A 14,514-nucleotide genomic window follows, 5' to 3' on the forward strand; every position below is an offset into this window, starting at 1 on the left:
TAAACTGTGTGATTTTTTTAAAGTGGACATCTAATTTGAAACAGAGAGAGTATAATTTATTTAAGCTTTTTTTAAGCATTTTAAAAACATATTCTAGATATAATTTAAAAAATGTTTCCAATCATAATTAAAACAACCAACTGCATATACATAGGATGAGACACGGGAGAACTCAAATATTCAAAAAAACAAAACAAAATTTATGTGCTCTCTACAATTCAATTCAGTAAGATGTTTCTATTTACTATCTTTGATCTCAGCAGATGTATTATAGCTTGCAGGAAGGTCACAGATTTTACTTCTTGGATTATATCAGTTCCTTGATTTTGAATGTAAGCATTTTCACTTTCTGAAGAAGGATGATTAGTTTATTATTGTGAATTATATTTGAGTTATGATTCAATAAGTGATATATACTCTTTGATTTAATTGTGGTAATTGTTTTAGATATTACATCTACAAGTTATTATTGAGTCATTGACTAATTGCTCTGGTTTGAATGATTGATTGTGGTGGGAATAATACATTAAGGGGTCGTTTGGTTCGAGAAGTGGTATCGGGTTGGAATGAGGAATCGGGTTAAGCTGGTATGAGTTTGAGGTATCATATCTGATATCATGTGTCTAATACCTCTATCTCATACCCACCTCCCCACTTGGGTATCAAAAACCCATACCTTGGGGGTTTAAGGTATGGGTTTCAGATTTTGTTTTTCCCAACCAAACACGAAGTATGGGTTTGGAATGGACAAACCCCATACCTGATTCCAGAAACCTACGAACCAAACAACCCCTATTTGGAGTTGGATTATCCTTGAGATTTGGAGCATGATTATCTATAGAAACAGTATTTATTCATGTGCATTTTATTGTGTGTGATTTTGTTCGATTACTATTCGATATGAATATGATATTTGTTCGAAACTTTGTTGATTATGTGATAATTAGGGTTCCAATTAGGGATAAATTAGTTTAGGGTTCCAATTAGGGATAAATTATTTAATAATTAGGTTAAATTAGGGTAATATTTGTTTCCGAGTCCTCTTCTTTTTTTGTGTGTAGAATTATTGTCATTGATGAAGATTGTAACTTCCGAGGAATGTGTTTGTTGTTTGTATTACGGAATTGAATCTCTTTTTTGTGGACTTATGTATTTTGGCGTATTACAGGTATTTACCATGGCTTCTACCAGATCAATGTCCGGAACAACTAAGAAACCAGATACTAAGTAAGCTTTTTTTTTTAATTTTCTTTTTGTTATCAAGACTTTATTGGACTTTAGTGACCTCAATTATATTTATTTTGCGCAAGAATGACTCATTTTATATACCAAGTAAGTTGATTGCATTCCGTCAAATTTAATTAACATATAAATACACACATCAACCTTATTACTTTAGCGCTGTTACACACATAAATGCACACATTATCCTTCTTACTTTAGTTTATTGTTGGGTTTATAATTTATGAATCTTATTATATTGTTTGATCGGAGATTATGTTGATGAATCAACTTAGTTTTGTGTTGACATTCAAGACAAGCTGTTAGGCCCGATATATTAATACGAATCTTATATTTTGGCTTTTATTTAGCTTGTGCTAAAATGATGAATTTCTTAAGATAGTTCATATTCTTGCATGTATTGCGGAGATGAATTCTGAGGAAGATATGTATATAGTTCGTTACTTGTTTTATTGTGAGAGTAGAAAGGTTGATAGGGGAAGGGGAGTGTTTGAAAAAATATATGGGAAAGATGTTAGGTCTTGAACTAGCTTAAATTTGTGGATATCTGGTTGTGATTGTACCGAGAAGGCTATTTTTTTTCATGACCTGGTGAATAAGGGTGTGATCTTACAGATTTTGTAAGAAATAATAATACTCAGTTGGCAATGAAAATTTTCCAGAGACTACCATTTTACCTATATTAGTACAACAGAGTTTATTTGAGCAAGTGATTGAGCATTTTCGTATAAGGTAGGGTGAGGCAATTAAACCAAGTTAAGTGATAATGATTAGCAAGAAGAATGGGGACATGTCCGTGAAATGACATTGAGACCCATCAATGATCATGATTGGGAGATGAACAGCGGGACGCTGAGTGTGACAATTTTGTGGATAATAGAAGTAAAATAAAGTGGAAAAATAAGAGACAAATATACCTTCAATCATTTGACGTCGGTTAATAAAATTTGTCGGAATGCAGTTATATGCTTAAAAAAATTTTTTTTGGTTCATTAATTGTTCACTTTTATTCAAGATTGAGGCCATTAAAGTGCAATTAAGTCTATTATAAAATTTATTTAAATTTGATTCCTTTGCTAAGAATTGTATATTTATTTATTTGATTAGGATTGCTGTGAATGATAAACAGGAAGCCTCTACGACAGCAAGGAACAAAGCAAAGTTCAGAAGAATTAAATAAATTGCCAAGTCCGGAACAACTAAAAAAGTGGCTCATAAGTAAGTTTTACTATTTTTTACAATTGATATATTGATCTGAATCTGGTTTCAAATCTAACAAATATAAATATAAACATAAATATTGATTGTTGCACACTTTTGGTTATTGTCCACAGGGATTATATTCTTTAGTCTCTGGACATTATTAGAAGATTGCTCTTTTTCTTGTCCTCTCTCCCTCCTCTCTCGCCTTTTTTTTAATAGAAAAGTTGATGAGTCATGAATATAAATGCTTGAGAGATATATACAAAAGGCTTTGTGATGCACATAAGAAAATATGTGCTTGTCTGAAATGAAGAGAACTGTACTTGTTGTTTTGAGTACATAGGCTTCCAAAATGAGTACAAACTTGAGTAAAGTACCGTTGTAGCATACATTTCCGGAAAACATTTGGTAACTTTTAAATTTCTTGTCATCAGAACAACAAAATATATAATTATAGTAGCCATACAGTAGGCCTTAGGCCGTAACCATGGGGAAAGAAAGCCTTGGGGTGTGCGAAGGCCTTAGGCCGGATCCATAGGGAAGGCCTTAAGTGGTGCCGATAGACTTAGGCTGTAGCCATACCTTATGTTACTCGGACTCGGGTACGGAATGTCGGACACGACACATATCCGAGTGTCGGACTTGGGAACTTTAAGAATTGGGGACATAGGGACACTGTCCTATTTTTGGACAAGGGTACGGGGACACATCGTAGTATACTAATAAACAAGTATTGTGAGTTAGACATCTTCACAAAAAGTAACAATAAAACTCAAATTAGACATGTTTTTGTAGGGGATTTTGCAAATTAGGCGTCTTCTGTACTTTAATCACATTTTTGCTTCTTTTTTTTCCCCTCACATATTTCTTTGAATTGCAAGTTTGACTCATATTTGATTTTTAAATTGGTCAAAGTGTCTGCATTTTAGTCAAAGGATCCGACACAAAATAAGTGTCGTGTCCGAGTGTCCAAGTGTCCGACACGGGTACAGAAGTCTAAATAGAAGAGTCGGAGTAACATAGGATACCGATGCATGTAAGTTAGGACCATAACAATGAAACTGATAACTACGATCAGTTTAAAATTGTTCATTATTTAAGGTGTGATAGTGTATTTTAGGATCTATCAATTATATATTATTACATTAATATTATATTATACTGCATAAATATTATATTGTACATTGTATTTTCTTTAAAAAACAAATTCATGTATGCATATGTCTGTATGTATGTATGCATGTGTGTGTGTGTGTGTGTGTAATTTTGAAATTCTGTGAAACACAAAGTTGTTGAAAAAGTAATATCTATTTATCATGATTTAGGGGATGCACAACAGCTGTCTGGTCATGATTGACGATGCTTATTGCTTTTTCATGTAACTTCTTACTTCATTCTTTTTTTGCTTTTCTGTCTATGCATTGTATATTTTGCTGTGATTTTGTTTTTTGATTACAGGAAGGACGCCAAGGCAAAATATTATGAGAAGAATGCAAAATATTATGAGAAGCATCCACGAGGACGAATAGTAAGATCTCCATTTTTCTAGTTAGCTTTTAAGTATTCCTTTCTAAATCAGTATTAATTCACTTTTTTGTGCTTTTTTCATCATAGATGCCAGAGGAGCTCCGAGGTGTTATCATGCAGAAATGGAGGGATATGAGTGATGCGGCAAGTAATTTTGCTGAAAAATAATATCGATATGCTGGGACATAAGATCTCAAATTTCTCCTCCTATTTCACTTTTTGCAGGACAAAGCTCCGTATGTTGAATGTGCTGAGGAATTGAGGGCTCAAGGACTTACCTATCTGTAAGTTTTTCTCTTGTTTCTTGCATTTCGTAGTGGTATTGGCATTTTTGCTCCATCCAATGTAACAAAGGATGAGCCTCTGATATGCAACTTAGTTTTCAGTCACTGTCCTATGTTTGGATCCGCATAAACAATTTAGAGATTACCCAAAAAAGTCAATGGCTAGTATTATAATCGGACCAGTCATGTAATATCTTGGTTTTAGTTTGTGTCACTTAAAAGCATTATTCTGTTTGATTTCTTAATTTCAAGTGCCCAACTCAAAAACCAATTTTTGCTGGTCATTGTATAAATTCTCAGAGACATTGTTTACAAATAGGTAATTTCTTGTGTGGTTTTGTTTCATCTTCTTGGATCTTGTTTCTAATGTGGTGACTGGTTTGGTTTTCTCTTCTATAGGCAAGTCAACTGCGATAGTTTGTTTAATAGTAACTCTGTACTTATTCTCTATTAGATCCGATGAGAAAAAGATACCGATTGTTTTGTGGGGATATAATTTTTATGAGTAGATATATGGGTTAATGGCTGTAATTTTAGGCACAAAAATAGTGTAACTCTTTTTTAGTTTCCTGTCAGTGCAGATTTATGTATTTATCTGCTCTACAAACTAGGGATGTGCGTGGTGCGGTTTGCACCTAAAACCGCAACCGGAACCACATAAGTGCGGTTTCTAAAATTGAAAACCGAAACCAAACCAAACACCATTGGTGCGGTTCGATTTATAATAGGAGCGGTTTCGGTTTTAGTGGTGCGGTTCGGTTTTCAAACCGTGAAAAGTCCAAAAAAGTAAAAATCATGACATCAACACGGAGAAAACGAAATAGAAAGTAAATGAAGGTGCAAGCCTGCAAGGTGGTTCCTCAAACTTGCAATGAAAGGAAGCATAAAAACAGTTACAGCCAGATAAAAGGTTGATCACTAGTCTAGTCCTGAGATTTGTGCAAAGCCGCAAACTGATTCAGGCATATATCTTCTCTATCTACATTAGAAAATGAGCCTACCTCTGCTCTAAACCATCAACAAGAATCAAACAATAACACAGCACGAGTACTAGCAGCCAACATTCCAACTGGTGCCAAAGTTCATGCCTAGTTTATATATTTTATGATACATATGATTTATATATTTAGTTTAAATATATAAAATAAATAATTAAATAAATATAAATATTATTGCGGTTCGGTTCGGTTTGTATTCGGTTTTAAAATTGCCGAAACCAAAACCAAAACCAAAGTATCGGTGCAATTTTTATTCGGTTCGGTTTTTGTTCGGTGCGGTTTCATGCGGTTTTTGCGGTTATTGGTTCGGTTTCGGTTTTCGGTTCGGTTTCTGCTCATCCCTACTACAAACTATAAATTTCTGTGTCAGAAGTCAAAGGAAATATTTTCTCAGTTCTTTTTTTTTTGGTAGTTTAATGAATTTAATCATTGTTATTAAGTTGTAATAGTGTTCTTTAGCCGGCTTATTATAATTGTTAATAATATTATTTTGGTTCATCAATTGTTCACTTCTATTCAAGACTGAGGTCATTAAAGTGCAATTAAGTCTATTATAAAATTAATATAAATTTGGTTCCTTGGCTAAGAATTGTTTATTTATTTATTTGATTAGGACTGCTGTGAATGACGAACAGGAAGTCTATTACAAAGCAAAGTTCGGAACAACTAAAAAAATTGCCAAGTCCGGAAAAACTAAAAAAGTGGCTGATAAGTAAGTTTTACTATTTCCTTTTTAATTGATATATTGATCTGAATATGGTTCTAAATTTAACAAATATAAATATAAACATAAATATTGACTGCTCCACGCTATTGGTTATTGTCCGTAAGGATTATATTCATTAGTCTCTAGACATTATTAGAGGATTGCTCTTTTTCTTATCCTCTCCCCCTTGTTTTTTTTTTTTTGTTTTTTTATGAATGTAAATGCTTGAGAGATATATACAAAAGGCTTTGTGATGAACAAAAGAAAATATGTGCTTGTCTGAAATGAAGAGAACTGAAAAGAACTGTACTTGTTCTTTTGAGTTCTTCCAAAATATATAATTACAGTAGTCATACAGTAGGCCTTAGGCCGTAACCATGGGGAAAGAAAGCCTTAGGGTGTGCGAAGGCCTTAGGCCGTATCGATAGGGAAGGCCTTAAGTGGTGCCGATAGACTTAGGATGTAGCCATACCGATGTATGTAAGTTAGGACCATAACAATGAAACTGATGACTACGATCAGTTCAAAATTGCTCATTATTTAAGGTGCGATAGTGTATTTTAAGATCTATCTATTATATATTATTTCATTAATATTATATTGTACTGCATAAATATTATATTGTACATTGTATTTTCTTTAACAAATAAATTCATGTATGCATATGTCTGTCTGTCTGTATGTGTGTATATTATATATATATATATATAATTTTGAAATTCTGTGAAACACAAAGTTGTTGGAAGTGTAATATCTATTTATCATGACTCAGGGTATGCACAACAGCTGTCTGGTCAGTGATTGATGATGCTTATTGCCTTTTCATGTAACTGCTTACTTCATTCTTTTTTTCCTTTTCAGTCTATGCATTGTATATTTTGCTGTGATTTTGTTTTTTGATTATAGGAAGGACTCTAAGGCAAAATATTGTGAGAAGCAGTCACAACGCGAAATAGTAAGATCTCCATTTTTCTAGTCAGCTTTTAAGTATTCCTTTCTACACCAGTATTAATTTAATTTTTCGTGCTTTTTTTCATCATAGATGTCAGAGGATCTCGGAGAAGCTATCATGCAGGAATGGATGGATATGAGTGATGCGGTAAGTAATTTTGCTAAAAAATAATCGATATGTTGGGACACGAGATCTCAAATTTCTCCTCCTATTTCAATTTTTGCAGGACAAAGCTCCGTATGTTGAACGTGCTGAGGAATTGAGGGCTCAAGGACTTACCTATCTGTAAGTTTTCTCTTGTTTCTTGCATTTGGTAGTGGTATTGACATTTATGCTCCATCCAATGTAACAACAGATGAGCCTCTGACATGCAACTTAGTTTTCAGTCACTGTCCTATGTTTGAATCTGCATATCCCCAGAAACAATTTAGAGAGTACCCAAAAAAGTCATTGGCTAGTATTATAATCAGATCAATCATATAATTTCTTGGTTTTAGTTTGTGCCACTCAAAAGCATGATTCTGTTTGATTTAGAGAGTACCTAAAAAAGCCATTGGCTAGTATTATAATCAGACCAGTCATGTAATTTCTTGGATTTAGTTTGTGCCACTTAAACGCATGATTCTGTTTGATTTCTCAATTTCAAGTGCCCCCACTCAAAAGCCAATTTTTGCTGGTCATTGTATCAATTCTCAGAGACATTGTTTACAAATAGGTAATGTCTTGTGTGGTTTTGTTTTATCTTCTTGGATCATGTTTCTAGTGTGGTAACTGGTTTGGTTTTCTCTTCTTTATCTATAGGCAAGTCAACTGCGATAGCTTGTTTAATAGTAATTATGTACATATTCTCTATATCCGATGAAAAAAGGTAATGATTGTTTTGTGGGGATACATTTTTATGAGTAGATATATGAGTTAATGGCTGTAATTTTAGGCACAAAAATAGTGTAAATCTTTTTTAGTTCCCTGTCAGTGCAGATTTATGTATTTATTTGCTCTACCAACTATAAAATTCTGTGTCAGAAGTCAAAGGGAATATTATCTCAGTCCCTTTTTTTTTGTTGCTTTTATGAATTTAATCATTGTTATTAAGTTGTAAGAGTGTTCTTTAGCCGGCTTATTATAATTGTTAATAATATGCATGTTATATGGCAGACTATACTGATTCATGAATGAGTTGATGCACTTTTTAGTCAATTTGACTTGCCAAAACAGTGGCATTCTATATAATCAAACATGTTTGTTATGGGATTTTTTATGGTGTGCCCAAGGGCACACACTAATCACTAACTCCAATAAGAATAGCTCCTTTTGATTGGTGGGTGAATAATAAATGTAAATGGCCACCTGCATTCACATCAACTCCACCAATCAAATTAGCTCATTTTTATAGAATTTAGTGTTTATTGTGTGCCCTTGGGCACACATTAGAAAGACCGGTTTGTTATTTATGATTGTTTTTATGCATTTGTGTTTTGACCGCTACTGGTTTAAGCTTTAATAGGGTCTAATTTTATCATCTTCTGTGCAGGGATTAAGAAGACTTTTGTGGGATTAGAAGACTTTTGTACAAAGACTGATAAATTGATGTGTTTTATTTGTACAAAGATTTTTTTTTCCTTTTTTTTTTTTTTGGCAAAAAAAGAACACATGTACTTTGATGAATTTTTAAGTATGTGCTTTTTGGGATGAAATATCTACTTTTATGGATGGTGCAATGTTAAGTATCACAACTGACGGATGAACTTCAAAATGATGTACTATATTCACTAGTTACCAAAGAACTAATGTCTTGTCAAAAAAGGAAAGGACAAAAATAATTAACAATTAAATCCCCTTGATGCATATATATATTTTGGCTGTTGGGGTAGTTACATTCCAAAAGTCTTGTAAGTATACAAGTTTCCAGGTGCTAATTGTGAACTCAAGTATTACTAAATCATAAAAACAGGGATAAAAAACTCCATTAAAGATGTAGAGTAGTAAAGTAAACATGATTAAATTCAAATTTGGAAAAAAATATTGATTTAAGATATATTGTAAACCACTTTTTGATGCGGAACATATTAGAAAGAAGCTCTAAAAATTTTTTTTAAAAAAAAAGAAAAGAAAAAACATTTTAAAACAAGATTCTCCTTCTATGAACCTTTTTTCTTTGGTAAATAAAGTAAACCTATTATTGTTGGTAAACGTGTTAATGCCAGCGTTCTAAACATCGGGGATTAATAAATTATTGATTAATTGTTGCGCAGATGGTATCTATCTCGATTAAGCGTTAATTGGGTCAATTATTCATTCTTTGAAAAATTGGGCAAAATGAAATTAATCAATCAATATAATCGGTCAATTATAAAAAAGTAAAAAAAATTTAAATCTTATTTTTGAAAATTTTAAATTAATTAAATTAAAATAAAAAAAAAAAGATGTAGCGTTTTGTGTGAAAACTATAATAACAATAAACTCAAACTTGGATCGATCATCTGTCAAAAAAAAAAACTTGGATTGATCAAGAGACTGAGATGTGATTATGGTGTTAGTTTAATTACAATATCTGAGGAACTTCAGTGCAGATCATAACAATGTCCAACTACATCTTTGTTTTGTATGCAATTATTTATTTTATTTGTTAGGATTTCGGTGATTAAACACCAATATTTTGGAATTATTATTTTATGTTCTGCAGGATTTAGAAGTACTGCTTGTTGTCACTGATTTAAAAGTGCAGGAAAGGATGAGAGAGAAACGAATGTGCAAGACAGGATATCATAGTTATCTGCTTTCCTAAAAAAAACTCAACCAAAGGTAGCATGCATTAAATTTGCTGTTATTTCTTAAATTAAAATTAATTATAAACAAATATATGCAGTCATCAAATGTTTAATGATTGAATGGATAGGATTAGGTGCCTGCAGTCTGGAGATTTTTCTTATCTATATATATATACTCATAGAGAGAGTAGGGTTCCAGAATATATATACACAAACCATCTCAAAATGACAACTATAGACTCAAATAAAAAATTTCTAAATAATATCGATGGTTTCTGCAGATTCTCAGTTCCTCGTCACGTGAGAATGCAGTTCTTGTTGCTACAATTCTATGGGGAATATGGAATATGCGTAATAAGAAAGTGTGGGAGAACAACTGTGTCACACCGAGTTTAGCGATGGATTGGAGTAAGAAGCAGGTTAGTGAGTGGAGAGAAGCGCAAAGGAAGAGATGTGGCTCTCAGACAGTAGCTCATGAACGGGATGTGACCGCTGATTTGAAATGGGTTTTCAGCTGAGGGTGAGTTAAAGCTGAACGTAGACGCATCGGTCATGGAGGGCTCTACATCTTTCTCTATTGGGATGGTTCTCAGAAATCACAACGGGCAATTTGTGGAAGGCAGAAACTTCAGAGGTGCTGGGCATGCAACTGTACTTGAGGCTGAAACTCGAGGACTGGTTGAAATTTTGTACTGGGCTAGAAATATACCGGGGAAGAAAGTCACTGTTGAGAGTGACTCATTGCTCGCTGTTAATGCCATCCGCAGGAAGGTGAGGTATCATCTGGAGGTTGGTTACAATATTGAGCGTTGCCAGGCTATTCTTGAGGACAACAGGAACATCTCTCTGTTTTATTAGAAGGCAAGCGAACAAGGCGGTCCATCTGATGGCTCGTGTGCCTTGTTCTCTAGATTGCTTCAATATTTTTTGGTCTCCTCCTAGCACTTAGTTGGAGACTATTGAGTTGGATTCTATTTTGCATTAATAAAATTTCTTTCGTTTCAAAAAAAAAAATGAAGTCGGATTAAAAAAAAAAAGCTCACCACTTGATGAGAAAACTAAAGTAGCACATATGGTAATATATATTCGACAATTTTAATGTTCGAACGTTAGTGGTCGAAAATATAGAGTGGTTATAATTTTCGATCGAAATAGCCGCTCTCCTACAGTGCCATCTTTTAATTGTGTGTGGCGACTTCCGAGAGCCATTAAATTATATATATTCATCTAATATTGTGTTTAATTGGTTGGGGAGAATGAAATGGAAAGTGTAAAATTACTTGAAACTACAAATTAAATAGGAGGAAAGTTTTGAAACAAAAATTGAGTGCAAAATTGTTATTATGAGATTTGAGAAGAAATTGAAGATATGAGAGAATGAAGCATTCCATACCAAATTAAAGGTGATATATTTGGCATGTGACATAAGGAATAAAATCGAGAAAGGAATGAAATTTCTTAACAATTGCTCATAACAATGTTCATTTTTCATTACATTCCTTCCTTAATCATTCATCGCAACCAAACACAACATAAATGTCTAAATTAGTTTGAAATTTTCATTTCAAATTTATATCCTATTTGAGTATTGTCTATATATATAATTAATATAAATATAAAATATTAATACATTCTTTTCAAAAAAAACATTAATACATTATTACAAGAATAATCCAAATTATTTGTAGGTTAACTTAAACAAAATTGGTCTAATTTAAAGTGAATTGATATCTTGGATTTGAATTCACATATATTTTTGAATACTTTTGAAGTCAGTTTATCGATTCAAATCCAGATTTAGATATAAATATATTCGTATTCGAATATTCGTTTAACAATCGGTCAAAATTCGATATGAAAAGCCATGCTCTATGATCTTATGTATTACTGTTTTATGGTAAAGGGGTGTACTTTATTGAAATTAAACTGTAAAACTGTTAAATTCAAATTAAACAAGATGAATATATATATATATATATATATATATATATATATATATATATATATATATATAGGGATAGGATCAAATAAAAACTTTTTTAAGTTACAAACTTACAAACTTTTTTTTATTCTCCCATCGTGTTAATCCTTAGTTATATAAAGTATCCATGTTGAAATTTTTTCAAAAAACATCACAATTTTTAAAAATAACGCATAAATAAATCGCGTTTTCAACACATTTATAACTGGGGTTCAACATCGGGTGTTGAATACTAATTATCATTGTGTTGAATATATCTAAAAAGATGTTTAAACTATACCTCTAGGGTTTGGGTAGGGTCTAGAAACATAAATATTAGTTATATAACATGTTTACCTTAGTTCTTACATTTAAAAATTGGTTTATGTACTTCTCCGCCATTATTTTAATCGATGTTCAACAAAATATGTTAAAAAAATGTTGAACTCAAGTTATATATGTGTTGAACAAAAAAAGTTTGTAAGTTTGTAAGTTTGTACCAGAACCGTCCCCTATATATATATATATATATATATATATATATATATATATATATATATATATAGACACACACACACACATACGTACAAGCGCAAATGAACTTGAAAGACTATATTGTATTTCTCCTGATATATCAAAAGAGATGCACCACATAATATATAAAGGATAGCCAACAAAGTGATAGCAACTAACTAGTGTCCACCAGAAACTAAACTCTACTACTCCACAATCCTAAAAACACTCATTACTAATCCTATATCCTCCCACAATATCTCTAACTTATCCTCTACTAATAAAACAATTAGTGATTATACTAATTTATTTATTCCAAGTTTAGATTATTAGAATATAATTCCAACAATCTCCCCCTTAATCTAAACTTAACTTCAATGCCCGTCTGGCAAGTTCTTCGGTTTCGGTGCCCATCTGACATTCTTTATTGGCCCGTATGATCTTTTAAATTGAGCTCGTCTGGCTATTTTGTTTTTCCCGTCTGGCTACGTCTTCATTAGCCCGTGTGGCTTAATAATGTTGTATTCAACAACACCTTCGTCAACCCGTTTGTCTCATGCAATCCTTAGAGCCCGTATGGCTTTCAATTTAGCCCGTGTGACTTTCAAACCATTTGGTTTTCAACTTAGCCCATATGGCCCTTCTTATTCGCCTATCTGGCACGTTTTGTTTGCCTATCTGGCACACTTGTTTGCCCATCTGGCCTTTTTTTTTATTGCCCATCTGGCACTTTTATTTGCCCGTACGGCACTTTTCGTGTTTGCCCTGACACGTTCACCTCCATTCGATTTTACCGGAACATAGAAAACACAACTCCCCTCGTGACTCTCTCGACTTCAAAAATCATTGTATTCCAAGCAAAAATATCTCTCTAAGACACATTCACTTTTATATCATTTTCTTCTCCGGCATCGCCTCACCTTTCACGGTAGCCCCTACTACACATGCATCCCATACTACACATGCAGCTTTGCCACCATCCTTTTGCAACGCCTACCTGAAACTATATCGTCACACACTTATTCTGCGGCTCTACCACCTGTGCGGCGGCTTCACCACCACCTGACAGTGGAACAACAAAACCTCGCTCTGATGGCATGTTGAAATTAAACTGTAAAACTGATAACTTCAAATTAAACAAGATGAATATATATATGTACAAGCGCAAATGAACTTGAAAGACTACATTGTATTTCTCCTCATATATTAAAAGAGATGCACTACATAATATATAAAGGATACCCAACAAAGTGATTGTAACTAACTAGTGTTCACCACAAACTAAACTCTACTACTCCACAATCCTAAAAACACTCATTACTAATCCAATATTCTCCCACAATTTCTCTAACTTATCCTCTACTAATAAAACAATTAGTGATTATATTAATTTATTTATTCAAAATTTAGATTATAATTAGAATATAATTCCAACATACTTAACCAAAACACTGAGAACTTTTGAGGCCGATATTAATATTCAAATATTGTGAGTGCTAGAATCTAGATTGCGAGCTGGTTGTTGTCATAGAAAATACAGGACATTCTTTAATTCAAAGGTAGGGTTCTGTACTTAAATACTTCACTTGACTTTATACAAACAATTTTTTACCTGGCTTCTACTATATATAGGACTCGTGTTCTTTTAAACCTAAAACAGCTTATACTCATTTTCATTACAATTTTGCATGTCCTTTGCACCACTTTTTCCCGTGGAATTTTGACGACACAATTGTAATTTCCAATTAATTAGGCTTACTTTCTAGACATGCACACGATATATGCTTCTGGTGTTTTTCGATAATAAAATGCTTTGCACTCGCCACTCCCAAGCCCGGGACCAATACATGATTTTTACCTGCGAAAAATAGTCGTGAGAAACTTCGGAGAGATGGTATACTGTTAGAACCCGTCATTGCGAGACATACTACTATTTAAAATCAAAAATCAGTTTTTAACGTTAAACAATAACAAAAATTGGTATATTTTAATACAATCATTTCGTAATTCTAAAGCGTCTTTGCTATTCGTTTATACAAACCTTACAAATTTTTAACGGGCCTAAATAAACAGAGTCGTGTGTGAAAAAATTAGAGCTCGTCTTGTTTAAATTAAGCCTAAAAATGGAAATATTCCTTCGTTTTGGATTTATTTTTTCAATTTAAAAATAACAAAATAAAGAACTCACGACGTAGACCGCATTCGTCATAAGTTACTAATATAAAAACGACACCATACCAAATTTTTGGATTTTTTTTTCCAATTTAAAGAATATTATAATAAAGAACTTACGCCGGATTTAGTAAATCTGTCGTAATAACGTACGACGGAAATCCAAACTCCGTCGTAAGTTCAGGTGCG

The 14,514-nt window shown here is 32.8% G+C and overlaps 2 protein-coding genes across 8 annotated transcripts; both read left to right on the forward strand.

Annotated features, from left to right (window-relative positions):
• Positions 1-145: 145 nt before the first annotated feature.
• On the forward strand, positions 146-10,648 carry LOC108201989 (uncharacterized). 7 transcript variants are annotated; one of them, XR_010287964.1, is made up of 14 exons: positions 151-332; positions 1,169-1,227; positions 2,350-2,460; positions 3,771-3,823; positions 3,904-3,973; positions 4,060-4,116; positions 4,198-4,256; positions 5,868-5,966; positions 6,733-6,786; positions 6,867-6,915; positions 7,003-7,059; positions 7,139-7,197; positions 9,596-9,714; positions 9,962-10,648. XR_010287964.1 is itself a non-coding variant. In XM_017370341.2 (13 exons), exons 4-13 carry the CDS (start codon positions 3,774-3,776, stop codon positions 8,448-8,450), a joined length of 561 nt encoding a protein of 186 aa, XP_017225830.1. In that variant the 5' UTR covers positions 152-332; positions 1,169-1,227; positions 2,350-2,460; positions 3,771-3,773; the 3' UTR covers positions 8,451-8,622. The 7 variants fall into 7 exon arrangements, 6 of the variants coding, with proteins under 6 accessions (XP_017225832.1, XP_017225831.1, XP_017225830.1 ...); XM_017370341.2 differs by lacking the exons at positions 9,596-9,714; positions 9,962-10,648 and adding an exon at positions 8,444-8,622 and having other exon boundaries at positions 152-332; XM_064085599.1 differs by lacking the exons at positions 9,596-9,714; positions 9,962-10,648 and adding an exon at positions 8,444-8,622 and having other exon boundaries at positions 152-332; positions 2,372-2,460.
• On the forward strand, positions 10,028-10,538 carry LOC108201216 (uncharacterized). Its single transcript, XM_017369510.1, has 2 exons — positions 10,028-10,088; positions 10,195-10,538. Exons 1-2 carry the CDS (start codon positions 10,028-10,030, stop codon positions 10,536-10,538), a joined length of 405 nt encoding a protein of 134 aa, XP_017224999.1.
• Positions 10,649-14,514: the final 3,866 nt, after the last annotated feature.

The sequence above is a fragment of the Daucus carota genome, chromosome 9 (assembly GCF_001625215.2).
Source record: "Daucus carota subsp. sativus chromosome 9, DH1 v3.0, whole genome shotgun sequence".
In the NCBI taxonomy this organism is placed as follows: domain Eukaryota; kingdom Viridiplantae; phylum Streptophyta; class Magnoliopsida; order Apiales; family Apiaceae; genus Daucus; species Daucus carota.